The sequence below is a fragment of the Molossus molossus genome, unplaced genomic scaffold (genome assembly GCF_014108415.1).
Source record: "Molossus molossus isolate mMolMol1 unplaced genomic scaffold, mMolMol1.p scaffold_m16_p_22, whole genome shotgun sequence".
Lineage (NCBI taxonomy): Eukaryota > Metazoa > Chordata > Mammalia > Chiroptera > Molossidae > Molossus > Molossus molossus.
Genome location: NW_023425358.1, coordinates 35,073,622 through 35,099,609, shown reverse-complemented (window position 1 = coordinate 35,099,609; position 25,988 = coordinate 35,073,622). Strand labels below are relative to the sequence as shown.

Genomic DNA, 25,988 nt, shown 5'->3' with positions numbered 1-25,988 from the left:
TCTGCCTATTCATCCCGCCCTCAAAACCCAACACCCGGCAACCACTGCTCTTTTCACTGTCTTCTCCTTATCCAGAAAGTCAGACAGTATAGTTGGGATCATGTAGTATGTAGCCTTTTCATATTGCCTTCTTTTGCTTAGTAATATACATTTAAGGTCCCTCCATATCTTTTCATAGCTTGATAGCTCATTTCTTTTTATTTATTTTTTTTTATTTTTTTATTTTTTATTTTTTTATTTTATTTTATTTTTTTTTTTATTTTTTTTGTACAGATAGAGTGGGAGGGAGAGAGAGGAAGGGAGAGAGAGAGAGAGAGAAACATCGACGTGAAGGGACACATCGAGTGGCTGCCACCCGCACGACCAACCAGGGCCGGGGACAAACTGCAACCGAAGTATGTGCCCTTAGTGGGAACCGAACCCGGGTCTCTCCGGACCGCAGGCTGACGCTTTAACCACTGAGCCAAACTGGCCAGGGCTCATTTCTTTTTTTAAAAAATATTTTTCTTATTGTTTTAGAGAGGAAGAGAGAGAGAAACATCAATTGGCTGACTCCTGCACTCCCCCTACCGGAGATCGAGCCGGCAACCCAGGCATGTGCCCTGACTAGGAATAGAACTATGAGGTCTCAATCCCTGGTATGACACTCGATCCACTAAGCCACACTGGCTGGGCATTCATTTCTTTTTTTTTTTTTTTTTATCCTCACCTGAGGACATTTTTCCATTTTTTTGTTCAGATAGAGCGGGAGGGAGAGAGAGGAAGAGAGAGAGAGAAACATCGATGTGAAGGGACACATCGAGTGGTTGCCACCCGCACGACCAACCAGGGCCGGGGACAAACTGCAACCGAGGTACGTGCCCTTAGCGGGAACCGAACCCGGGTCTCTCTATACCGCAGGCCGACACTCCAACCGCTGAGCCAAACCGGCCAGGGCGGGGCATTCATTTCTTTTCAGCACTGAATATTTGTTTGAATGGACGACAGTTTATCCAGTCACCTACTCAATGACATCTTGGTTGCATTCAAGTTGTGGCGATTATGAAGCTGCTATAAACATCCATGTGCAGATTTTATGTAGACATAGGTCTCCATTCCTTTCCATAAATACAGCTGCTGGATGGTATGGTAACAATATGTCAAGTTTTGTAAGAAAACACCCAACTGTCTTTCAAAGCGGCTGTACCATTTTACATTCCCACCACCTCTGAGAGTTCCTGTTGCTTCATGTTCTTGCCAGCATTTGGTGGTGTCAGTGTTCTGAATATTAGCCATTCTAATAGGTATACAGTGCCACCTTATGATTATTTGACGTTGCATTTCCTTGATGACATATGATGTGGGGCATCTTTCCATATGCTAATTTGCCACCTGTATATATTCTTTGGTGAGGCGTCCATTAAGAGTCTTTGGCCTGTTTTCTAATTGTTATTTGTCTTATTATTGAGTTGGAAGAGTTCTTTGTGTTTTCTGGATATAAGTTCCTTGTCAGATGAGGATCTGCCTATATTTTCTCCCATTCTGTGAGTTGTCTTTTCACTTTCTTGACTGTGCCTTTTGAAACACAAGTTTTTAATATTGACAACGTCCAATTTATTTATTTCTCCATTGCTTGTGCTTTTAACATCTTATCTAAGATGGCTTTGCCTAATCCAAGGTCAGAAAGATTTCTTTCTACTGCATTTTAAATTTCAAATTCCACTTGTTCATTGCTGGTATATAGGAAAGCTGTTGACATTTGCATATTAACCTTGTATCCGGCCCAGCCAGTGTGGATCAGTGGACAGAGTGTATCCCACGAACTGAGAGGTCTCAGTTTGATTCTTTGTCAGGGCACATGCCCGAAGTTGTGGGCTCAATCCCTGGGTTGAGGCAGCGGATCCATGTCACTCTCTCCCATCGATGTTTCTCTCTCTCTCTCCCTTCTTCTCTCTCAAAAATCAATAAAAACATTTTTTAAAAAACCTTGTATCCAGCAATCATTCTATAATTGCTTTTTTTTTTTTTCTATCCTCACCCACGGACATTTTTGCATTTATCTTCAGATAGAGCAGGAGGGAGAGAGGGAGAAAGAGAGAGAAACATCAATGTGAGAGAGACACACCAATTGGTTGCCACCTATACGACCCTAACCAGGGCCAGGGACAAACTGCAACCGAGGTATGTACCTTTAGCAGGAACCGAACCCAGAACTCTCTGGTCCGTGGGCCCACGCTCTAACTGCTGAGCCAAACCGGCCAGGGCACTATAATTGCTTATTATTCCAGCAGTTTCTTTGTCAATTATTTCAGATTTTCAACATGGACAATTACATCAGGTGAGAACAAAGTTTTATTTCTTCCTTCCCAATCCATGAAAAGTTCAGTCAGGAAATACAAATCTTAAGATAATATAAGGGGGCCCTGGCCGGTTTGGCTCAGCGGTTAGAGTGTCGGCCTGCGGTCCAGAGAGACCCAGGTTCGGTTCCCGCTAAGGGCATGTACCTCGGTTGCAGTTTGTCCCCGGCCCTGGTTGGTTGTGCGGGTGGCAGCCACTCGATGTGTTCCTTTCGCGTCGATGTTTCTCTCTCTCTCTCTGTTCCTCTCTCTCCCTCCCACTCTACCTGAACAAAAAAAAAAACAAAAAAAAAAGATAATATAAGGGGAATTCAGATGAAAATTTCAAATACTTTGCATCTGAACCTTGATTACTGAGTGGGTGCTATATTCACTAACAAAACATTTACCATGTAGCTACTGGGCCTACCAAACACTGGTAAAAATTTTGTAAATAAAAATAGCATCAGCCCTGGTCGGTTTTTCTCAGTGGTTAGAACATCGGGCCAGCAGATCAAAGAGTCTCGGGTTTGATTCTGGTTAAGGGCACATACCTTGGTTGCGGTTCGGTCCCTGGCCCTGGTCAGGGTCGTGTGGGAGGCAACCAACAGATGTGTCTCGTGTCTCTCTCACATTGATGTCTCTCTCTCCCTCTCTGTCCCCCCTCCCACTCTACCTGAAGATAAATGGGAAAATATCCTCAGGTGAGGATTTAAAAAAAACAAACCAGCATCAGAATCATTACCTTTTCAGTAGAAATCTTGGCTAGCAAATCCACTTGATATAAAGCAGTTCCATGTTCTTTTCTTGATCCAACACTTAGGTACCCACTTCCTGTATCATCACTTGTTAGCAGCTCAATATCATTCCACATGTTTCTGAGATTGTTTTTCTGATTCCGGAATCACTGTCTTCCCTGTGACAATATGCAAAATTAGAGACCAATTTATATTGTTTAAAAGAATCCACTTTCTTGGGGAATGGAAAGGCTTTATCCAAAATACATATCGATATATATGAAGACTTCCCTGTCTTCATATTATTTCTGTAGTCAATAGATACTTTGGATCAATAAGAAAAATGGAGCCAGAGCTATGATTTTCACTAGATAAGCACATATTGGTTTAGGAACACAAACAATTCTGATCTTATCAATGTATCCTAGAGTTCCCAGTATTTTGCATGCCTAGCTTGAAAGTATAACAAGGTTTAATTTGAAATAAACCTTTAATCAGTATAGGAATAAACAGCAAAAGCTCTGAAGTGAGATTGTCTGGGATATTTTAGGATGATAAGGTTCCAGATGAACTTTAAAAAGTGTCCATTAATGTTTCCAGTATTATATAATAAATGAAAATGTTAAGGGGAGAAGGAAAACACTGGATTAGGTTGCTAAGTGAACCAAAGAATATACCTGTACCCTTAGGAGAGTCATTTAATTATCTCATCAACAAACATTTATATAACTCATTTTATGTGCAGTCTGGGTGAGAGTAGAATACTAAAATGAAAAGTGAAAAACGATCTCTGGATTAAGACTATAAGACTGCTGGGGAACAATAACCAAATAATTACAGTTGTTTCTTTTTTTTTTTTATCCTCACCCGAGGACATTTTTCCATTTTTTGTACAGATAGAGTGGGAAGGAGAGAGAGGAAGGGAGAGAGAGAGAGAGAAACATCGATGTGAAGGGACACATCGAGTGGCTGCCACCCGCACGACCAACCAGGGCCGGGGACAAACTGCAACCGAAGTACGTGCCCATAGCGGGAACCGAACCCGGGTCTCTCTGGACCGCAGGCCGACACTCTAACCGCTGAGCCAAACCGGCCAGGGCTACAGTTGTTTCAATAAGTGCTAACAGAATATGTTTTAAAATCTATGAAAGGTACAGGAAAGGAATGATTTTAGATTTGGTACTCTTTCACATTTACTTGTCCTTTGGCAAGCAACTTAATCTCTATATCTTAATTCACTAACCTATAGGTTGTTATGAGTCTTAAAATGTTCACAAAATAATTTTTGGTTCATGGCAAGCACTCAGTTGTAAGGGCTGGCAAACTTATTATTGCTATTGGTGGAGGCAGTAATATTTGGGTTAACAATGTAAGGTCAAAGGAGTTCTTTATTTTTCAATTATAGTGGACATATAATGTTATATTAGTTTCAGGTGCATAACAGTGATTAGAGGTGTTTTCAAATATGGGAAATGAGTTCTTATTAAGAGAGTAAGCAAGGGCATAGACATAAAGCACGAAAGAGCAAACACGTTTCAGTGGCTGGTGCTTGGGTGGGCATTGGGAGATTAAGACAGGAGAGACAGGATGGAGCGAATACTTTCATGGGTCTCAGTGTCCCACATCTGTAAAAATAGTGCCAGCAGGAAAGAGCTTTGTCATTATGAAGTTTGTGTGCTTGTATGAAGGACACAAATAAAATAGCACGTTTTCAGCACGCAAGATAGTTTGGAGTGCTTTACTCATTTAGTCAACACAACTCACCATTTCACAGAGCTGAGATGAAATAAACGGCCAAGGTCACCTAAAGTGAGTAAATGATGCAGCTAGGCAAGAAAGAGCAGGTCCATGCCTACTAACTGTTAACACTGACCCCCTAGGAAAAAATAAGTAAATGCACCGTCACAAACAGTGTGAAATGTTTCAAAGGAAACAAAACCGTGCTAAGGGGTAGGGAGGGTCTCTTAAGGGGGAACTGTTTGGAAAAAGAGGAGATGGTATCTGAGCCGACACCCGAAAAGCTCAGGGGAAACAGCAATGCCAAGGCTCAGAGGCTGCAGTGAGTTTGGGGCGGCTGCCAGTCTCCCAGAGCAGGCATGGAGCAGAGCGGGTGCTGAATGAATGGTGGAGCTAAGTGAATCCTTGACTTCAGGATTGGGGGCGGAGAACACTAACGAAAGGGTTAAGGGTAAAGGCAAAAGTCTGCAAAATGCAGAAATGCAAAAGTGAGTTGCTTGCATGACCTTTGCTCAGCCTTCTGTTGAGCACGGATGATCGGATGATCGGATTATCCGTGGCACAATGAATGACCCAGCAAGTGCAGGATGTGATAGCAGACCAGTCCCACTGCAAAGTGGACAAGGGGCCTGGCTGAGCACCCCAGCAAGAACGGCCTGAATCTAGAAGTCGAGTACCGAAGCTACACCCCAGCTGTTCCTGGAGGCTGACTCCTCCTTCGGGTTCAGCCCCCCGCCCCCCGGGGCATGCAATAACATCCTTTTGCTCTGCACTGGCCTGGGGTTGTGGATGTGACCTTTTAACGAAGCAGATGAGTGACATGATCTGACTAATGACTGGAGAGCACTCTGGCTGCTGGCTGGAGAACAGATTGGCGAACTGAACGAAATGAAACTATCAATGAGACCACGAAGCATAAACGCTCGACCGGACATCGGGACCAGCAAGAACCGACTGCAACCTCTCCCGCCAGCGTCCTGATGGGAAAACACCCCCGAACTGGGCTGAGGGCGCTGCCACCGCCACCTGAACCCACCCCCAGCTCCCTATAGCGGCGCGTCTCCCGCTCCTCACCTGCAAATTGAGAAACTAAAGCGGAACACTCAAGTTTACCGCCCCTCTTTCTGATTCCCGCAACCGCCCCTAATCTCTTCAGGTTCTAGCCCGACGCTTTGAATTGGCGGGAGAAGACCAAGCCCAACCCCTTTTACGGCGGCCGGAGGAGGCCAAGATTGCTGTCGAATCGAAACAGGAAGTGGCCCCACCCTAAACCCCACCCTTTCCGGTCATCGGGCAGCGCATTCCTAAAGTGCATCCTCGGCCCCGCCCCCCTCCTTGGCTTTACACGCCCCCTTCAAAAGAACCACCAATCACCGCCTCGATCCGCGTTGCTTTAGAAAGCCTTATCCCCACCCTCCTGCCTCCCAGCAAGCAGTGCGAAGCGCCGGGCCTCTTCCTCTTTGTGCCATCCGGGTTTCTCGCCCCAGCCATTTAGTCTGTGGCGAAGCGTCAGAGCGGCCAGTACTGTTGAGAGCGGCAAGTAGCAGCGCCGCCCTAGCGGCCCAGGACTCTGGACTATGGCGGTAGGTGCCGAATCTGAGTTTGAAGCCAGGGGTCTTGCTCGGCTCCCCTCCCAAGACTGCGCGAACGGCTCCCAAAGCTGTTGTCCGCGCGCGCGTGTGGACAAAATGGCGCCGCGGCCTTCTTCTGCGCCCGCCATCATGGCCGCCTGCTGTAGGGAGGGGGCCCAAGGCGGTGTCGGTGGGGGTGGGGAGCCGCAAGCAGTGCCTTTTTTTTCTGGAACTTTCCTCTTTTCTTTCCCAGCTCTGTGTTCTTTTCGGCCCCCAGGACTGCCTTCAGTTAAGCTTGCCCGCTCTGGTTAGTGATTTACATGGGGTTTCGTTAAGGCTCGGGGAATATGTGTTCGCGGTGGAGAAGGACTGGGGAAGAGAGAAGAGTGATCGGGGTCGTATGCAAAAAAAAAACAAAAAAACAATGGTCTGTAAGGGATAGGATGGGAAAAGAGTTTGTAGCGATTTTCTTTTTGTGCCTTCGTTCCGTAAGATGGTTTTAGTTGCATAATGTCGATCGGTGTTTCCTCTTTGAAAACCCTAGTTTCTTCCTTAGGGGGCAACTGTGGGGAAATAGTTGGGGAAAGGGAGGAAAAATTCGACTTCGTCGGAAGGCTTCTGATTGAATGCTCCATTTCGGGAGCGGCTCGTGATGTAACCAGTGTTAAGTCTGGTTCGAGCGTTGTGATCCGGCCCCGTCTTTGGGTCGTTCCTTTAAATGTAAGAAACCCTCGGTGACCCATTTAACCTTAAATGAAAACTGCAGTTCTTAAATGAGCCCTTCTGAACAGTAAGCCTCTGCTTTGGGCATATGATACCCGATCCTGATGGATCTCGTTACAGTATTGTGTGGTTGCTTCGTTTTCACTTAATCCCGTGAAAAGAAAAATGCAGGCATTTTGCATTCCTTCCCACTGGCTAAGAAGATTTTCTCATTTTCTAGAACAAATAGTATTAGTAAGCATATGGAAACCTATGTGGTTTTCTGTTCCTAATAGTTGGGGTATCAGGGATTAGAAAGGATGGTCCCCTCCAGCCCATACTGAATTGAATTCACAATCGGTTTTTTAAAAAATAAGGTTTCAAACAGTTGGCAGGTTGTTTCGTATTTATGCAACTAATTTATTTAACCTTTTTCTTTGTTTATAGTATTTTGAGCCTTTTAATGTACTTAACGCAAAATATTTCATTTCGTCTCAAATATTTTAAGTAATGAAATCAACTCAAACATATGTTTCTGCACATCCTCCTTCAATAAAAAGACATTATTCCCTGGAGAAGTGGCCTGGTATTAAATCCAAGTACCTTCATTTGCATTGGAAAAAGATTTGTATGCTATGTCTTGAGGTTTACTGGGGTTTATTCATTTATTTATTTAATTTTGAAGACACATCCAAAGGAAGGAAGGAGCTTCACTAGTGTTTTAAGTCAGATGTAAGTTCTAAGAGACAATGGTGGCCTTCCAATAGAGTAAATGCTGGAGTACAGGGCAATTTTGCAGTTGGCATGTAAGGTTTTTTTGTTTTATTTTGTTTTTCGTGGGGTTCTTTTTGTTTTCTTTATTGATTTTAGAGAGAGGAAGGGGGAGAGAGAGAGAGAGGTAGAAACATTGATGATAGAGAACATCGATTGGCTGCCTCCTGCATGCCCCCCCCACTGGGGATTGGGCCCATAACCTGAGCATGTGCTCTGACCTGGAATTGAACCTGCGACCTTTTTGGTGCATGGGTCAATGCTCAACCACTGAGCCACACTGGCCAGGCGTTTTTGTTTTTGTTGTTTTTTGTTTTGTTTTGTTTTGCTTTTTCTTTTAATCCTCACCCAAGGTTTTTTCCCCCCATTTATCTTCAGATAGAGTGGGAAGGAAGGAGGGAGAAAGAAACATCTATGTGAAAGGGACCCATGGACTGGCTCCCTCCCACATGACCCCACCCAGGGGCCAGGGACCAAACCACAACCAAGGTGTGTGCCCTTGACTGAAATTGAACTAAAAACTCCTTGGCCTGCGGGCTCACATTAACCGCTGAGCCAAACTGGCCAGGGCGAAGCTTAAAACTTTTAAGAGAAATTTTAATATTCAGTTTATTGGGGGAGTGGTTTTATTATGCTAGTATAAAATATCCTCGTGAAAATAAAAGTTTTGCAAGAGCTCAGTGGGTGCCTGTGCCTGTATGACCAGGTGCCTTCCCTTCAGCCAAGGGTGTTTGATTTCCCTATTACCTGTCTTTTGCGGTGTTAGGCATGAACTAGCTAAATAAACCATGGGCTGAAAACTTACTGCCTGACTAGATGCTGGCTCTTCCACGGAAAGATTGTTTTCCATTCTAGTCGTGATTTCTGTAAGAGTGAGGAGATGTGCCAGTGGTTCTGGAGTTCACTCTTGGTGTGGCATGTGCTTCTAGAAGTGAAATCAATACTTCAAGTTTTTGCAGTTTCTTATGTACAAAGCATAAGTTTTACCAACACTTAGTACATCATAGATGTATCCGAAATAGTCCTTAAAGATAACGAGAACAAAAATAAAAGGACTGACGTGAAAATCAGCATCACCCTAATTGTTTGATACAGCATCATTTATTAATAGTGAACAGTGAAGAGTATCATCTTTAGGTGAGTCAGCTAAAGTTGCGGGATCTCTTTTTCAAAATGAGAAAGTTGGACTTGATTCTTAGGGATGAAAGCCTTTCAGCACCAAAAAAAAATATTTTATTGATTGATTCTTAGAGAGAGACATTGATTTGTTGTTCCAGTTATAAATTCATTGGTTGATTCTTGTATGGAGATGACACTAACCAACTGAGCTACCTAGCTAGGGCCCTTCTGTTGCTTATTGGGTTTTTTTGGTACCATTTTTAAAGGTATAACACATAATTTATGTCTTGAATCCCAACTAGCCTGTAAATCTTTCCCTTTTAATTTATCATTTTATTTCTGGAGCCTGGCATGGAGTTTAGCACATTTTTATACTCTGTAAGTAGTTGTTGAAATACTGCAACCTCTCACACCCCATTTATTAAAATACTCCCTGTTTGGTTTACTTCATGTTTGTTTTCTGAACTAGTCTTAATCTTCCTAAGGGAAGAATTTTGTTATCGTGTGATTATTCCTGCTGAAAATTTATAATGATTGCCCAATCCAATTTAGCTTTCTTTTGTAAAGGGTGAGATTATAAATATTTTAGACATTGTGGACCACAGAGTGTCTGTCACATTCTTTGCTGGCTGTGTTGCTTGTTCACTCCTTTTAACTACACATAACAAATGTAAAAGCCATTCTTAGCTGAAGGGCCATAATTTGCCAGCTTCTGTCCTGAGTAATCAACTCCCCAGACATATTAACTATTCTGTGACTCATTTAAATCAATTTCTTCCCTCTTGTGTGTTACTCAGGTTATTTCTATTTTGGATCACACAGTTCAGCAGAGCCACAGAAATACTTTTAGTGGAAAACTAATAACTAAGAATTCATTTCTTCCTCAAACATTGATTTATTTCCGTGCCAAGTACTTTGTAGTTATGTGAAAGGCAGGTGAAACTGTCTTCTGTAAACTGGAAAACAAAGAATTGTATTTAGATGAAGAAACCTGCTCTTGGAGTAAATTGACAGGTCTCTGGGAAAGAGTGTGTACACTTTAGTTTAACTACTGTTGTAATTTTTTAAAACTTATGTTATGATAACGTATAAACTGCTTTAAAGCAGGAAAAAAACTTGATGTTTCCATAGCCCAGAGCATTTGTGAGGAGAGGCAGACCATATTTTGCAGCAACACTGTGCCAAGGGGCTGTTTTCATTAAAGAGGGTTAATGAAATTAAGATTGGGTTCTCAGATAGGTAAGTTACTTACTTTTCTGTTACTCTTTTCAGAAGCATTCTCTCTGGTTTTAAGATTTTATAGTCTTGAGTCTCTTTAACCTTTAACAATTAATTTAAAAAGTATTTGTCTAGTTGGCTAATTGAATTCACAAATTTGAAATGGGCTATATTTTCTCTGCTTGAATGTTTATTGGAAAGACTTGGAGCCCTTATTCTCTTCTCCCCCATGTTTTGAATGTAATAAAAATGATTAAATATTTAAAGATACATTAGTCTAATTCCATATGCCTTTGGTATTAGCTTAGTTACCATTTCAATTTATTTAGGCCTATTTATCAGGGACAAAGTGTAAATATTTAACTAACTGGAAATCAGCCATTCTGATTTATTGATTTTTTTTTTTAAATTTGTTAAGTAAAATTCAAGGATGATTATCTTCCCCTTCCCTCCCCACCCTCTCTTTTAAGAAGTTGGTAATAATTTTAAATGTAATTAAGAACTCACAACAATCATTTTTCTTTAAACTTTTAGGCTAGTGATACTGAAAGAGATGGACTAGCCCCAGAAAAGACATCCCCAGATAGAGATAAGAAAAAAGAGCAGTCAGATGTATCTGTTTCTCCTAGAGCCTCAAAACATCATTATTCAAGATCACGATCAAGGTCAAGAGAAAGAAAACGAAAGTCAGGTATGAATTTTTGGGAATGATAAAACAAAACACTACCAGCATTTGTTATAATCTGTGTAAACGGGTATAAGACAAACTTGTTTAGAGTTTTTTGTTGTTGTTTTTCGTTAAGAGAAATATAAATATTCCAATGTAGCCATTTTATTACTTGTTCAGAGGCAACAATGTATGTTTAAATTTGTGTCATAATAACTTGTTTAACACTAAGATGTTTGTTTATTTATTTTTATTATTATTATTTTTTTTTATCCTCACCCGAAACGTTTTTCCATTTCTTGTTCAGATAGAGTGGGGGGGGGGGGGACATCATTGTGAAAGGGACACATCGAGTGGTCGCCATCCGCACGACCCATCCATGGCCGGGGACAAACTGCAACAGAGGTACGCGCCCTTAGCGGGAGCCGAACCCAGGTCTCTCTGTACCGCAGGCCGATGCTCTAACCACTGAACCAAACCGGCCAGGGCCACACTAAGATGTTTAAATTTCATTCTTTCAACATTGGCAACATGTTGAAGGATGTACTGGGGTGGGCAAAAGTTGGTTTGCAGTTGTGAATACATGAAACAAAGAGTTTGTTCTTGTATTATGTTTTTTCGTGTGAACTGTAAGCCAACTTTTGCCAAACCTTGTACTCTGGACAGAGATACATTACTCTGAGTTTATTTAACATTCTTTGATACAAGTTATAAGAAGAACATTTTTAACATTGTCCCTTTTTTGGTATGTGCCCTAGCGACAACCAAACGCGAGACTCTGGTCCGCAGACCGACTCTGCAACTACTGAGCCAAACCGACCAGGGCTAACCTTGCCCTTTTTTTTGAGAGAGAGAGAGACATGGTTTTGTTGCTCCATTCATTTTATGCATTCATTGGTTGATTCTTGTATATGCCCTAACTGGGGATCAAACCCAAAAGGTTGGCCTATCGGGATAATGCTCCAGCCAACTAAGCTCTCTTGCCAGGACTTAACCTTTTTTTTTGTAACTTAACGTTAGAATACTTCTGAACCAGCAGGTTTGGCATTTTGAAATGCACCTTATTCATTTATTTATAAAACTAGACTGATGTATTATAGACAGCATGATGTTTTGCTATTTAAAACAAAAACAAAAACACGCCCTGGCCGGTTTGGCTCGGTGGTTAGAGCGTCGGCCTGCAGCCCAGAGAGGCCTGGGTTCGGTTCCTGCTAAAGGCATGTACTTCGATTGCAGTTTGTCCCCAGCCCCGGTTGGATCGTGCAGGAGGCAGCCACTTGATGTGTCCCTTTCACGTTGATGTTTCTCTCTCTCTCTCCCTCCCTCCCACTCTGTCTAAACAAAAAAATGGGAAAAATGTCCTCGGGTAAGGATTAAAAAAACACAAAACACCAAACTAGTATTGCTATTTAATGAAGATGTTAAGCGAGGAGTAGAATAGTAAAGTTTTAAAGTTTTAAGGCTTGAGCTCTAGTTTTTTATCCTTTGTGTCCACAGATAATCATCCACAGTATGGTTCAAATATAACTTTTTGTCTATATACTTGAAACTACGGTATTGTAAATTATTTTGAATGGAAGTTTTTCTAAACTATAACATCCTTTTGACTACTTAAACCAGTATAATTCAACCTGTTTTTCTCTTGTATCCTTTGTTTTTGTTCTTAATTGTTTGCCTCTAATAAGCCTTTTTATAAATTTGCAATGGACTAGGAAACAGGATGGGCTAGCTAATCAGATTGTTTTATAAAATACTGAGTCTTCAACTGCCTAAAAGACAATGTCTGTTTTGATTTCTAATGGACCTTTTCCCTTTTTTTGCTTCTGTCTCTTGATTATATTCTGGTTCCGATTGCTTGATATTTTTCAAATATATATGGTATTAATGTAGAACAATCCTACTCTGCTATAAAAAATAATTTTTGGAAGAGACTAGTAAGTCAAAAGTTCTGGAAATTGTCCTTTATATGAGTGTTGGAATTTGTATTTGAGATGTTTCTTTCTATATCTTTGTTTATTGTGAATGTTTGTGTCTTCACAGATAATGAAGGAAGAAAACACAGGAGCCGGAGCAGAAGCAAAGAGGTAATTAACACTTTGTAGTGAATAGGCAGTTTGAAATACTTGTAAAGTATCTGGTAGAAATGTTTGTGTGAATATATGATATTGCCAAGGTAAGTACCAAAACTTGAAATTTAAAAGGTTAATTGAGTTATAAAATAAGCATGATTTGGATTCATCGTTTTTCAAGAAGATAGTTTATATGAAAAGTTCATTCAAAAACTATTAATTTTATTATGTTGTGAAAATATTCACAATAAAAATTTCATATGAAGAATATAATTGGTTTTTTTAGGCCTGTCACACAGAGCTTCCATTAATATGAGGTCCCGAGTCTCCTTATGCCTGATGACCATTCAGGATTTTTAAATAGCAATACGCTAGATTTCTGTGGGCTACTTTTTCTTTATGGAAGATAACAAGAGTCCTCTTTTCATTAGTCAACTAGTTCTGTTTCTCTAATAGTGGTATCAAATTTTGAAATAAAAGTGTCAGTGAAGGGCAGTTAGAAGTGGCGGTGAGAGCAAAACTTGAGGAAGAAGAAAGGCAGCAGCTATATGGCAGAGCAGTTAACTTACCCACCTGAGAAGACCCAGGGAGCCAACAGGAAGAGCAGAATTAGCAACCAAAAAGGGCAAAGAGTCTTATGGGGGCTGGGCAAGGGTCCTAAAACAAATGTGGTCAGGGACTTCACCTCTTCCCCTAATGGAAGCTCTGTTAAATTTTTAATTTAGGAGAGTTTTTGTGAAAATGACTATTTTGTTTAGCTCACATGATAACATTTCTATAATAAATCATACTCAGCGTGCTAATGCGCGAAGAGACTGAACAGAAGACGCTGCAGACTCAGATAGCAAAATAATAAGCCTACTTCATGATAAGGTAACTATTAGTCATTCAAACTCCTATTTCCCTTAAGTATATCTTAAATCAGTTAAGGGTTTTAATGGTTTTTTTAAATTAATAACAATGTTACAAGTGAAAAACTGGTTTGAAATAAACTCTAAAACCTTTGGAAGTTTAACCACTTAACACCTTTACAGTTTGCTACTATATGGCAAAATCAAAGAAATATTTCTTTAAAAGCTCATTATAGAGAACTGGCAATGAAACTAAAAATTAGCTGTGTCTCCAGGTCTCTTATTTTTCTGAAAAATAATAAATTGCATATTATGATCATTTTCAAATATATCATCATGCATGTTCTAAACTGTTTGGCCAAGATTTCTTGTTTTAAGTTAATTTTAAGTGTAAAGAAGTATTGCGTATTCTGGGAAACATGAAATAAATGTCATATTATAGAAAAGCAGTGGCTTGAGCATCAGGAGAACATGGGGCCTGGGTTCAGCTCTGCTGTTGGGTAGCTTTGTGACTTTAGATCTCAGTTCAGTTACACATAAAGTAAGAGGAATTAGAGGGTCTGAGTTTCCTTCCAGCTTTATAATTGTGATTCTGAGATGTCCAGGATTTTATTTAGCTACAAGATGAATTTGACAAATACTAATGTGGGGAAATCTAACATTTTGCACTTCTAATTAAGTATGTAAGATGGAGACTTGATCATACAATTTTAGCTCAGTCTCTGCATATGTTGTGTAAACAAGCCTTGGTTTTTAATCTTTCAGAGTACAGGAGAAATATATTGTGTAATGGTATGGGGATTGATTATGTTATACCTAGTTTGGTTGCATAAAAATTAAAACAGATGCAATTGCCATTTTCTATCCTAGGTACATGAAATATAAATAGAACTCCAAGCCTGTTGGGATATTGCAAGATGAAAAGTGATTGCCTCACAGTTTAGACTTTGGGAGTAAAATCGAGAGACGTCTTTTAGAGAGAATGTGGCATTATAGCTATAAAAAGGACACTTCAGCTCTGTGTAATTTGAAATTGCAGAAATATTAATACTTAGTAAAATAATTTAGCTACCTAATTTGAAATGCATTTTCTGGTGCATTTCTTTGTGTCCTTATTATCTTTATTACTGTTAACTATTTAAACTTCAAATAATATGTCCTCTGGATTTAGAAGTTGATGTGTATACTTGGTCTGTTCATCTAAAAGGTTTGTTGGTAAATTTAAAAAATTTTTGATACATGTGTACTTCCCTTATTTATGATAGAAGACATTAGGGGTTCGTATTTTCAACATTGAAAATTATTTTAATTTTGGTATTGAAAATGTTTAGGGGAGGAAACTGCATTTGGGGAGTTTATAAAGAAAAGGTAAAATTAGAGATATACAACTGGAACATGTGGGTGATGTGAAACTAGATCATTTTTTAAATTTGCCGCATACTCCTAAGGTTACTAATGTTGCATCACAACATTTTTGTCTACTGATACCCATACTAACTCTCTTTGTTGCACTATTTTCCTGAAAGAACCAACTTCTTCTTAAAACAGGCAAGAAGACATGAATCCAAAGATAAATCCTCTAAGAAACACAAGTCTGAGGAACATAATGACAAAGAACATTCTTCTGATAAAGGAAGAGAGCGATTAAATTCATCTGAAAATGGTGAGGACAGACACAAACGCAAAGAAAGAAAATCATCAAGAGGCAGAAGTCACTCAAGATCTAGGTCTCGTGAAAGGTAACTAGTTTTGGTGTTGATGAGTTAGTGCCTTCTGAAGAGCTCCTAAATTGCATAAAGCTTCTCATTACCTAGTACTACCCCCAAAAATCTTCATTAGAACATTGATCCTCCCTCCCCCTAACTTCACTTATTCCTTTGCTCACTAATGTCCACTAATAAAAGTCTTTTGGGCTTTGGTTTTTGATAAAGGCAAAAATATGGTGTCCCAAGACTGGGGGGTTGGGATGATTTTGCTTAGCATATTCAATTAGCAACTATGTATATATTTTTTAACTTCTTGACTTATCTGTCTTTTGCAGTGAAAAAATTATATTGCTAAACTGTTTTTATATTAATTTAAGCCAATTTAACAACTCTTTTTCATTGTAGGATTTGTTTGCTGCTAAATCTAATCTAGATTTTTCTCTTGTATAGATACAAACATTTTTGAGATACTGGGTCATGACTCAAATTTGTGGGATTTTTGTTTTAAGAAGCCAGTATTTACCATGTGTGTGGAGATTTCTGTGAGGAACATATGGTATCCTATTTTGTCACAGATACTTAGTATTACATTAATATGATTAAGTGTATTCTTAGGTTTTATAAATATTTTAGTAAGGCAATAGATTTTGAACTTTACTAATCTTAAGTTGGGGTAGGATGATTGTATTTTTGACATAGTTATACTGAGTTTGCTAAGGCACATGATTAAGAACAAAGGTCCATTTTCTGTTATAACTCCTTCCATTGAAAACCTCAAACTATCTTTTCTGTGCACAATACTGTGTAGTTTATTACCTGTCTTGACTGCATACACTACAGATAAACTAATTCATAATGTCTGTAATTGAAAAGATCCACTTCTAACTAGATTTGTGTGCTTTAATTTCAGGCGTCATCGTAGTAGAAGCAGGGACCGGAAGAAGTCTCGATCCCGGAGTAGGGAGCGTAAAAAATCAAGATCCAGAAGCAGAGAGAGGAAGAAATCACGATCCAGAAGCAGGGAAAGAAAACGTCGGATCCGCTCTCGTTCCCGCTCCAGATCAAGACACAGGCATAGGAGTAGAAGCCGGAGTAGGACAAGGAGTAGAAGTCGGTGGGTTTTCCCTATCATGGTTAAAATTAAATAGGACCCTTCTACGCTCTGTTTGTCTCCTGTCAATTTGAGAATATTTAAATTGTGGGTCGGAATTTATTGACTGAAGAATCACATCCTGACCTAGAAAGAGGAAACCTAAATATTTGTGTAGCATTCTTTCATAGTCTAATTTATTCAGATTGTTACGAAGTGAAGGTTTGAAAAGTTCTATTTAAAATTATTTTAGCCCTGGCTGGTTTCGCTCAGAGGTTGGAGCATCTGCCTGGGGACCAGAGAGTCCCGGTTCGCTTCCCGCTAGGGGCATGTACCAAAAAATAAAAAAAATAATAATAAAATTATTTTAGTTGTTTGGTACGCTGAATTTATTGTGTTTATGTTATAACCACAGTAGCTTACATTTATTGCATCTCTACCATATGTTATGTATTGTGGCATAGTTTTTTCCTTGTATTGGCTCATCTGATTCTCAGAACAACTGTTTTGTGAGCTAGGTTCATTGGACTTAAAGGACTTAGAGAGGTTGAGTAACTTGCCCAGAAGCCCAGAATCATAATTAAAATTATTAAATGGGAAAACCGAGGTCAGGTCCCAAATGTGTCTGGATGCAAAGTCATTATATGTGGTTTAACCAACCATACTGGATATACCATTTCAGATACCCAAAAAGATGAGCCTAGATTATGCATTACAGAATTATATACCTGAAACATAGATAATGTTATCAACCAGTGGAATCCTTGTGAATTTATTTATTTGTAGGGGTTTTTTGTTAATCCTCACCCAACAATATTTTTCCATTGATTTTTAGATAGAGTGGGAGGAAGGGACGGGGAGAGAGAAAAAGCATCGATGTGTGAAAGACACATCAATTGGTTGCCTCCCAAATGACCCCAACCAGTGCTAGGGAATTGAACCTTTGATCAGAAATCAAACCCACAACCCTTTGGCCGCAGGCCAACATTCTAACTGCTGAGCCAAACTGGTCAGGGCTGAATTTGATTTTTTAACAGGAAAATGAGTTTAATTCAAACCTGTCTTGATTGAGAGGAGGCTTTAATTTGTTGAGGCAGGACAATAATGAACATGGTGGAAATTTTTAATATTCAGAGAATATGTTCTCATTTACATAAGATTGTTATATAGTGTATTATATGTATAGTCAGAGATACCGATACTAAAATAATGAAAAGGCTTTTTTGTTATTGCCTAAGTCCATCTATAATAGACTGAATATAGATAAAAGTAGACCTGAGCGTCTTACAGTAACTTGGTTTATTGCTTGATCAGTTTATCGGTTTTTAATTAGTGGTTTTACTTTGTAGTAGTTTACTCGTTTGAAAATACCAATTAGAGAATTAGTGAATCTAAGGTACATGGTAATTTGACCGTTAATTTCTTTTTTTTTATCCTCACCCGAGGACATTTTTCCATTTTTTGTTCAGATGGAGCGGGAGAGAGAGAGAGAGAGAAACATTGACGTGAAAGGGACACATCAAGTGGTTGCCGCCCGCACAACCCAACCAGGGCCGCAATCAAACTGTAACTGAGGTACAAGCCCTTAGCGGGAACCAAACCCAGGTCTCTAGACTGCAGGCTGACGCTCTAACCGCTGAGCCAAACTGGCCAGGGGGACCGTTAATTTCTTAATTGCCATTTGGGCAATTCAGATAATTATTTATGGCGTTTCTAGTTGTGGCTATTGGTACTTTTTATTCTGATCGGTGTCTGTCTTTTGTCTTATTTTTCTAATTCTTTGTTTTAGTGGTTCATTCCTTGTATTTTTTAAAACAGCTACAAATTCATTTTAGACTAAAATACTAGAAACATTTAACCTATCCAATTCTACATATTTACCTATAAAAGTATACAATGATTAATGTACGAGGCTAGTCTTCACAACATGGGGTATAACAGCAAGATTGGAAACAACCTAAATGTCCATCTGTAACAGGGATGGTTAAATGAACTTAGAGAACTAGCCATATACACAAGGAACTTAAGATACCTGTGGAAGATGTAGGACGGGGGTGGAAAGCAATGGATTCAAAATATATTTCTTTGAAGTTTGACTTTATGAACTATGTAAATATAATTGCTTTTGATTCAACAAAATTATTATTGCTTGGCCATACTGAGACATGTAAAATACGATTTATTACAGAGATAGAAAGAAGAGAATTGAAAAACCAAGAAGATTTAGCAGAAGTTTAAGTGGAACACCTAGTCCACCACCCTTCAGAGGCAGAAACACAGCAATGGATGCACAAGAAGCTCTTGCTAGGAGGTGTGTATATTTCCTTTTTATTTGATGTATTTTTTTACCTTGAAGTGGATGCTCAATCATGTGGACAAAATGAACGCTTTCAGTCAGAGGATGATTGAAATAGTTTAATCTAGCCATGAGTGCTGTCCCATCTTTGTGGTCTAGAACTAAGTAAGTGATTTTTTATTTTAAACATTTACTTCATTGCATGAGTGTGGAAAGATTGCGAGTCTGAAGTGGTTCCTCTTTTTCCCTTCATGATTAACTGCTTTATTTTCTTAACTATAGACTCTTACATATTTTTAGTTTGGAATTAAAACTTTTTTCTTGATTGATTTTAGAGAGAGAAACATTGATGAGAGACAACATCGATTGGCCACCTCCTGCATGCACCCCACTGGGGATTTGTCCCACAACCTGGACATGTGCCCTAACAGGAACTCGAAGCTCTTGTTTGCAGGTTTTCTCACATTCTGAAAACGATGTTCTTTTGATTTTGACTTTTTCATTATGAAATGGAGTTTGTTTGTTTGTTTTTTCATTGCAAAAAGACAGTTGTCACAATGTGACCTGATGGGCTGTTGCTCTGTGAACCCATCCTGGCAGAAACTCCCACTGAACAGCAGCAGCAGCAAAGGTGTGAGCTCACCCCTCCTTCATTCCATTCACCTTAGTGAATGGTGTTAATCCCAAACTTGCAATGGCCGTTTTAAATGTGCAACCAATAGTAGTTCACACATATTTTTTATTCTGAAACAGATCAACGGTATTAGGAAATAATTTACCACAGTATTTTAAAAATCATAAAATTTATTTACTGCAAGGTATGTTTTAGTTTTTTAATTTTATTAAAGTTGAAACTGTGACTGGCATCTGAAGGTTTTTTTTGTTATTTTTTTACTTAAAAAATAATGCTCTGCAACTTACTATCAGTGTGTTTTTCTACCCATAGTCCCTCCAAAACAAAAAACCTGCCCTGGCCAGTTTGGCTCAGCGGTTAGAGTGTCGGCCCATGGACCAAAGAGTTGGCAGGTTCGATTCCCAGTCTAAGGCATGTACCTCGGTTGCAGATTTGATCCCCAACCCCAGTTGGGGTCCTGCAAGAGGGAGCCAATCTGTGTGTCTCTCTTACGTCGATGTTTCTCGCGCTTTCTCTTTCCCCTCCTACCCTCCTTCCCTTCACTGTATCTAAAAAAAATTCAATGGAAAAGTGTCCTTGGGTGATGATTAAAAACAACCTTTCCCCCAATCTTTGCCCCTTGGTACCTCGTTCAAAGGAAAGGGGGGGGTGGCGTTTAACTTGTAATTGATAAATCAAGGAATTCTTTTAAAGAGGTGGTTTCTCTTTCAGGAACTCTTATGGAGATATTATTTAGGGATTGCTATATAGGGATTAGCTGTTGGTTTGGCAGCACATTTAGTATATGTATTCATTAGTGAATTCAATGTGAACCAGAATATATTTTGTTTTGGGATGAATTTGTTTCATGTTTCCAGTTCCTTTGCTAATGATACATTTTTTTTTCAGCTACTAAGAGTAATTTTCTAATAGAGTTTTTCCTCTCTCCTTTTTATTAGATTATAGAGGATGACAGTTTGGGTTTGTGTGCCTGTTGTGAAGGGGTTGGTTTTTTTTTTTAATTTTTATTAATTTGAAGGCTATATAATAAAGTATTTAAATGCAAAAAGTCATTGCATGTTGATTGGCCTTATTCTGTATCTGCCCCGCCCAGAAGCATTTGGTAAATCTGTAAATGTTATTTCATACTTAACATACTCTAAGATTACTCAGCTCTCAATGTTATTTGCAAGATTTCATTTTATCTTTATTTCTGTACATTACTGATATTGAATGATTTTTATTTTTAAACCAAACTGTGAGAACTGTATATAAAAACTATTCCAGTTTTTTGCTATTTAGTAAATTTTAAAATAGTATTTACCTGTGACTGATCATGTCTTAAGAGTGTTTGCCTTTGATTCCCCACATACAGTTACCAATTTGGGAAAGAATCTTAATTTAAAATTCTAGATAAAGTGTTTGGTGTCTGCTTGTGTACATTCAGAGAAATACAGACTAATACGGGTTTTATATTAATTTAACTTTATTTACATGGTCTTTGACAGGTTGGAAAGGGCGAAGAAGTTACAAGAACAACGAGAAAAGGAAATGGTTGAAAAACAGAAACAACAAGAAATAGCTGCAGGTAATTTTTTGTTATGAAAGTAAATTAGAAAAGTTCAAAAAAGTAATAGGAATAAAATCACCTGTGATCCCTCCTACCCGTCATTATGCTGTAACATCTTTTTTTTGTTGTTGATTAACTTTCCTACCTCATAAAATCTTTATGCATTTATATTTCTGATTTGGTCTATTTGGATTAGTTTTGACTTTGGAAAGGCAGCTTATTGAAGATGATGGCCTGAACTGGAATGTGTATTGTGTCTGCTTATCAAATCAAGTTTTTAGACACAGCGTAAACATTGCCTGTTGAATTGAATGAAATGTAATCTGGAAGGTGGGTTTTAGGGGAGTTTTTTGATCTGGTTTCTTGGTTGGTTGGTTTGGTTTTGTCATTGCCTAGCAGATAGTGGAACTGGTGTTGCTCAATGGATTGAGCATCAGCCCCATCAACTGAGAGGTCCCGGTTCTATTCCCAGTCATGGTCCATGCCCAGATTGCAGGCCCAGTCCCCAGCAGGGGGTGTGCAGGAGGCAGCCAGTCAATGTTTCTCACATCGATGTTTCTCTCTATCTCCCTTCCTCTCTCTAAAAACATCAATAAAAACAAAAATTATTTTAAGTGGTACTTTAAAATTTTATAAAGTACCATTTATGGAAATAATGTTAGTAATTTAGAGAACTTCTTAAGCTTGTATTCTGGACTGACAGAAAAATGTAATTAGAAGTCTTTCTGTTTAATATCTTAAATTTGCACAATACTTATTTTAATATTTTTAAACATTTGTTAGGACTTTGAGATGTCTGAAATCATTTTATAAACTAGAGAACCGTATAAATACAAGTTTTTAATTGTGTTTATAAGTTTAACTACAAGCACCAAAGTTCATTTCTATTGAAATCATATACCTATTAACTATTTGCAGAATTCTCTTTATAAATATAAATTCATTCCATAATAATTTGTACTGTACATGTTTTTGCTTTTAACCTAATGTTCAGTCATACTATCTTCTCTTTCAGCCGCTGCAGCTACTGGAGGTTCGGTTCTCAATGTTGCGGCCCTGTTGGCATCAGGGACGCAAGTAACTCCTCAGATAGCTATGGCGGCTCAGATGGCAGCCCTGCAGGCTAAAGCTTTAGCAGAGACTGGGATCGCTGTACCTAGCTATTACAACCCAGCAGCTGTGAATCCAATGAAGTTTGCTGAACAAGAGAAAAAAAGGAAAATGCTTTGGCAAGGGAAGAAAGAAGGGGTAAGTTCTTTTATTCCCCTCTTTTTTTTTGTTTATTCCTAATTAGCAGTTGCTTAGAAAAACAAGTTTGATCCTGCCAGTGTGCATCAGTAGATTGAGTGTTGTCCCATGGACTGAGAGGTCCTGGTTCCATTCCCTGTCAGGGCACATGCCCCGTTGTGGGCTCAATCCCCACCCAGTAGGGAGCATGCAGAAGGCAGCCAATTACTGGTTCTCTTTCTTATGGATGTGTCTCTCTTTTTCTCTCTCTAAAATAAAATCAGTATTAAAAGAAAAAAATTTGTATTGGAAAAAATTTGTTTGGGCTTTTCTTCTGAGAACCTGATTGGAATAGTTTAATTTGCCACATTTATTACTGAAAATAAAAGTTATCTAGGCAAACCAGTAATGTTATATATTGATTAAGGAAAAAGGAACTTCTTAGCTTAGTTTTTTTTCATAAGCTATATTATGATGTATTTGTATTTCTTTGCTTCATTACTCTGTAATAGAAATCTTAATGTAGTTATAAACTCAGTTGGTAGAATGTCATGAATGCTATTGTTTCTTTTACTTTATAATGTGAAAAGATTTTATACTCTAATGAAAGATATTTAAGTTTTATATATTCTAAAAGTTTTAGTGTGTTCTAAAAGTTCAGTGTTTTCTTAATAGGACAAATCCCAGTCTGCTGAAATATGGGAAAAACTGAATTTTGGGAACAAGGACCAAAACGTCAAATTTAGGAAATTAATGGGTATTAAGGTGAGTATATACACTTTTATTAAAATTTATGCTAATTTATATTTTCATGGTAGTATTGCTTCTCAGCTTCAAAATTATTTCAGTGATGTGTCAACTTTTGGTGTTTTTTTGTTTATATTCTCCGCATTAATCTCACAGAATTAACTAAAGTGATACGGTGTTATCCCTAGGTGACAACACACATTATTTGGCCTAACTTAACAGATTTATTATTATTATTGTGTATTATACCTTAGGTAAACATTGTTTGAGATCATGAGCTTCTGTTTGTAAATAAATTGTAAAAAGGAATTAATGGATTTGCTTTAAAAATAAATACTGCTCATTTAAGGTTAATTCTAGCTGGTAGAGTAAGACTTGATTTTGTTTTGATTTTTTTTTTTTTCTTTTTAATCCTCACCACCCAAGGATATTCCATTTATCTTCAAGTAGAGTGGTGGGGGGTACGACACATCAACTAGTTGCCTCCCTTACAACTTGACCAGGGACAAACCACAACTGAGGCACATGCCCTTGACTGGAATTGAAGCCAGGACTCCTTGGTCCGAGGGCCCACGCTGTACTGATTTTTTTTAAAGAGTCGCAGAAGCTTTTCTTTTTTTTTTTCTAATGTAGAAAAAAATGAGTTTGTGCCGAGTGACATATACTAGAGATACAGTGTTAGATTTCATACAACCTGGAAAGGTACACAAATGCTCGGGTATTGGTTATTACTAAGGGACTTGGTTTTACATTGAAAAGTATACTTAGCTTAAACTGAGCTGCTCTGAGCTGGCTGTTTATACATTGCCTGGCATGCTCTGCATGTTCTTCATCATGCTCACTAAAAAGAGGTTGATTTTTGTTACATCCCAGTACCTAAAAAGAACATAGGTGCTGAATGAATGAAGGGAGCTATGAATCCTAAAAATGTAATTTGCTGATACTGTGAAGTGAGAGAAGTAATTTTTATTCCCATATAAATTTAATATATTTTCTACCTGATATTTAGAGTGAAGATGAAGCTGGATGTAGCTCAGTTGATGAAGAAAGTTACAAGACTTTGAAGCAACAGGAAGAAGTGTTTCGAAATCTAGATGCCCAATATGAAATGGCAAGGTCACAGACCCACACACAAAGAGGAATGGGATTGGGTTTCACTTCATCGATGCGAGGAATGGATGCAGTTTGAAAAAGATCTCACTTAATGTTTGGAACTTTCTAGACTTCTGGTTCTGATGTCAGGTCCTTGTTCACCAAACAGCTAGAATTCTAGCTTGCATGGGTGTTGCATTGACTTTAATTTATTGAAAAATAACGATTTTTTGTAAATATCAGATCAGTGATACTGGTGTTAGTGTTGTAATTAGGTTAAACCCACTTCCATTAAACTTGACAGGACTATAGAAGGACAATATTTTTTAGTTCATGAATTCTTTCAAAATATATAAAAGCCGCAGGTGGGATAAAATCACATACATGGATTTTTTCGTGTCCGCTGTCTTGTGTACTTTTGTACTTAACCTTGTACAGTTATTTTCATCTCTTGAAACATTGAAAGAAATGTTAATGTAGATGTTCTTTAGAAGATCTGGCCATTTGGTACATACCAGTACAAATAAGCTGGGTGTTGATAATAAAAATGGTTTTCTCAAAACTGGTGTTAATTTTAAGTTACCTGGAATCATTTGAATTTGTTTCATGGTTTCTGTAGCATTTTGCGATTGCTATTAGAAAAGTGGCTAAAAATTCCTTTTTTTTTTTTTTTTTTTTTTTAATGCAATTGGCAGTACCATAGTGAGCAAAAATGTAAAAGGAAGTTAATAGTAAACAAACATTAAAATAATACTGTTTTCCTACTATTATAAGGAGCAGAATTGGTGTACAGTATTTGTTAAATATTCCATATGTTATTCAGGAAATAGATTAATACCTTAAAGGGATGTAAGCACTTTTATTTTAATAAAGTGCCTTATAACAAGTTCTTTGTATGCCCTTTGCTCATTATCCCTCTGAAGTCTTCTCTAGCATAAAGTACTAAAACGACTTTTACTAAATTGACTAGGGCATAAATATAGTGGAGGGAGGAAACTACGGAACTTGTAATTCATTAACTTTCCCTAGAAAAATCCTTTGGAAAAGATTGCTACAATGTAGTAGCACAATATAACACTGGAAGACTTACTAGTGGTAAAACTTTATTTTAAAAACCAGAGTTACTGAGTCTCATCAACTTGTTAGGCATGTTTTTGTGATACAGGATAATTAAGTGATGGCATAAGATCTTTAACAATGTACTTTGGCCCTGGCTGGTTTTGCTCAGCGGTTAGAGCGTCGGCCTGCGATCCGAAGAGACCCGGGTTCGGTTTGCTCTAATGGCATGTACCTCGGTTACAGTTTGTTCCCCGGCCTGGTTGGTCGTGCGGATGGCAGCCACTCGTATCCCTTTCACATCAATGTTCTCTCTCTCTCTCCCTCCCACTCTATCTGTACAAAAATGGGAAAATGTCCTCAGGTGAGGATAAAAAACAACAAAAGAAACAATGTACTTTGGTAAATGTTTAAATTTGTTTTTCCAGAGAACAGTAAGCATGGAGAAATGGCTTCATGTTTCAGTGACAAAATCATATTTATGGGGAAAAGACACGGTTATTTTTCATTTTGGCATCATCACAAACACTTTTCTGTTTTATGTATGCCTTCTCAAATCAGCATCATTAAAAATGTTCATGGACTTCCCAGCCCATGTGGCTCAGTGGTTGAGCGTTGACCCAAGTGGTCGCTAGTTAGATTCCTGGTCAAGACACATGCCCAGTGGGGGGCCTGCTGGAGGGGGGCTAATGGATGTTCTCATTGATGTTTCCATCTTTCCCTCTCTCTCTCTCGCTCTCATGGACTTGTAAGGCATGGTGGATATAACAGCCCACGATAACTGCTTCCTGTATTTCTGTACAATATTTTAGGAGCTTGCCATATAATGAATGA

General features: G+C 38.6%; 2 protein-coding genes across 11 annotated transcripts in view; one reads left to right on the top strand and one right to left on the bottom strand.

Moving 5' to 3' along the window:
• KNTC1 (kinetochore associated 1) overlaps positions 1–4,921 on the bottom strand; it is a 71,092-nt gene extending 66,171 nt beyond the window's left edge. For 3 of the 9 annotated variants that reach the window (XM_036276626.1, XM_036276628.1, XM_036276627.1), the window contains exons 1-2: positions 4,817–4,892; positions 3,061–3,231 (exon numbers count right to left, since the gene is read on the bottom strand). In XM_036276626.1, the coding sequence (XP_036132519.1) occupies positions 3,061–3,189 (129 nt within the window). In that variant the 5' untranslated portion in view covers positions 3,190–3,231; positions 4,817–4,892. Of the gene's footprint in view, positions 1–3,060; positions 3,232–4,816 lie in introns of all 9 variants that reach the window. The other 6 variants (XR_004961314.1, XM_036276630.1, XM_036276632.1 and 3 more) reach the window with 3 other exon arrangements.
• A 1,328-nt stretch (positions 4,922–6,249) lies between these two features.
• Positions 6,250–24,759, top strand: RSRC2 (arginine and serine rich coiled-coil 2). Of its 2 annotated transcripts, XM_036276689.1 has the most exons (13): positions 6,270–6,372; positions 6,614–6,667; positions 10,084–10,191; positions 10,705–10,861; positions 12,878–12,921; positions 13,702–13,779; positions 15,284–15,496; positions 16,374–16,577; positions 18,742–18,864; positions 20,971–21,050; positions 22,048–22,280; positions 22,935–23,024; positions 24,016–24,759. In XM_036276689.1, exons 6-13 carry the CDS (start codon positions 13,772–13,774, stop codon positions 24,193–24,195), a joined length of 1,131 nt encoding a protein of 376 aa, XP_036132582.1. In that variant the 5' UTR covers positions 6,270–6,372; positions 6,614–6,667; positions 10,084–10,191; positions 10,705–10,861; positions 12,878–12,921; positions 13,702–13,771; the 3' UTR covers positions 24,196–24,759. The 2 variants fall into 2 exon arrangements, with proteins under 2 accessions (XP_036132581.1, XP_036132582.1); XM_036276688.1 differs by lacking the exons at positions 6,614–6,667; positions 10,084–10,191; positions 13,702–13,779 and having other exon boundaries at positions 6,250–6,372; positions 15,306–15,496.
• The last annotated feature ends 1,229 nt before the right edge of the window (positions 24,760–25,988 follow it).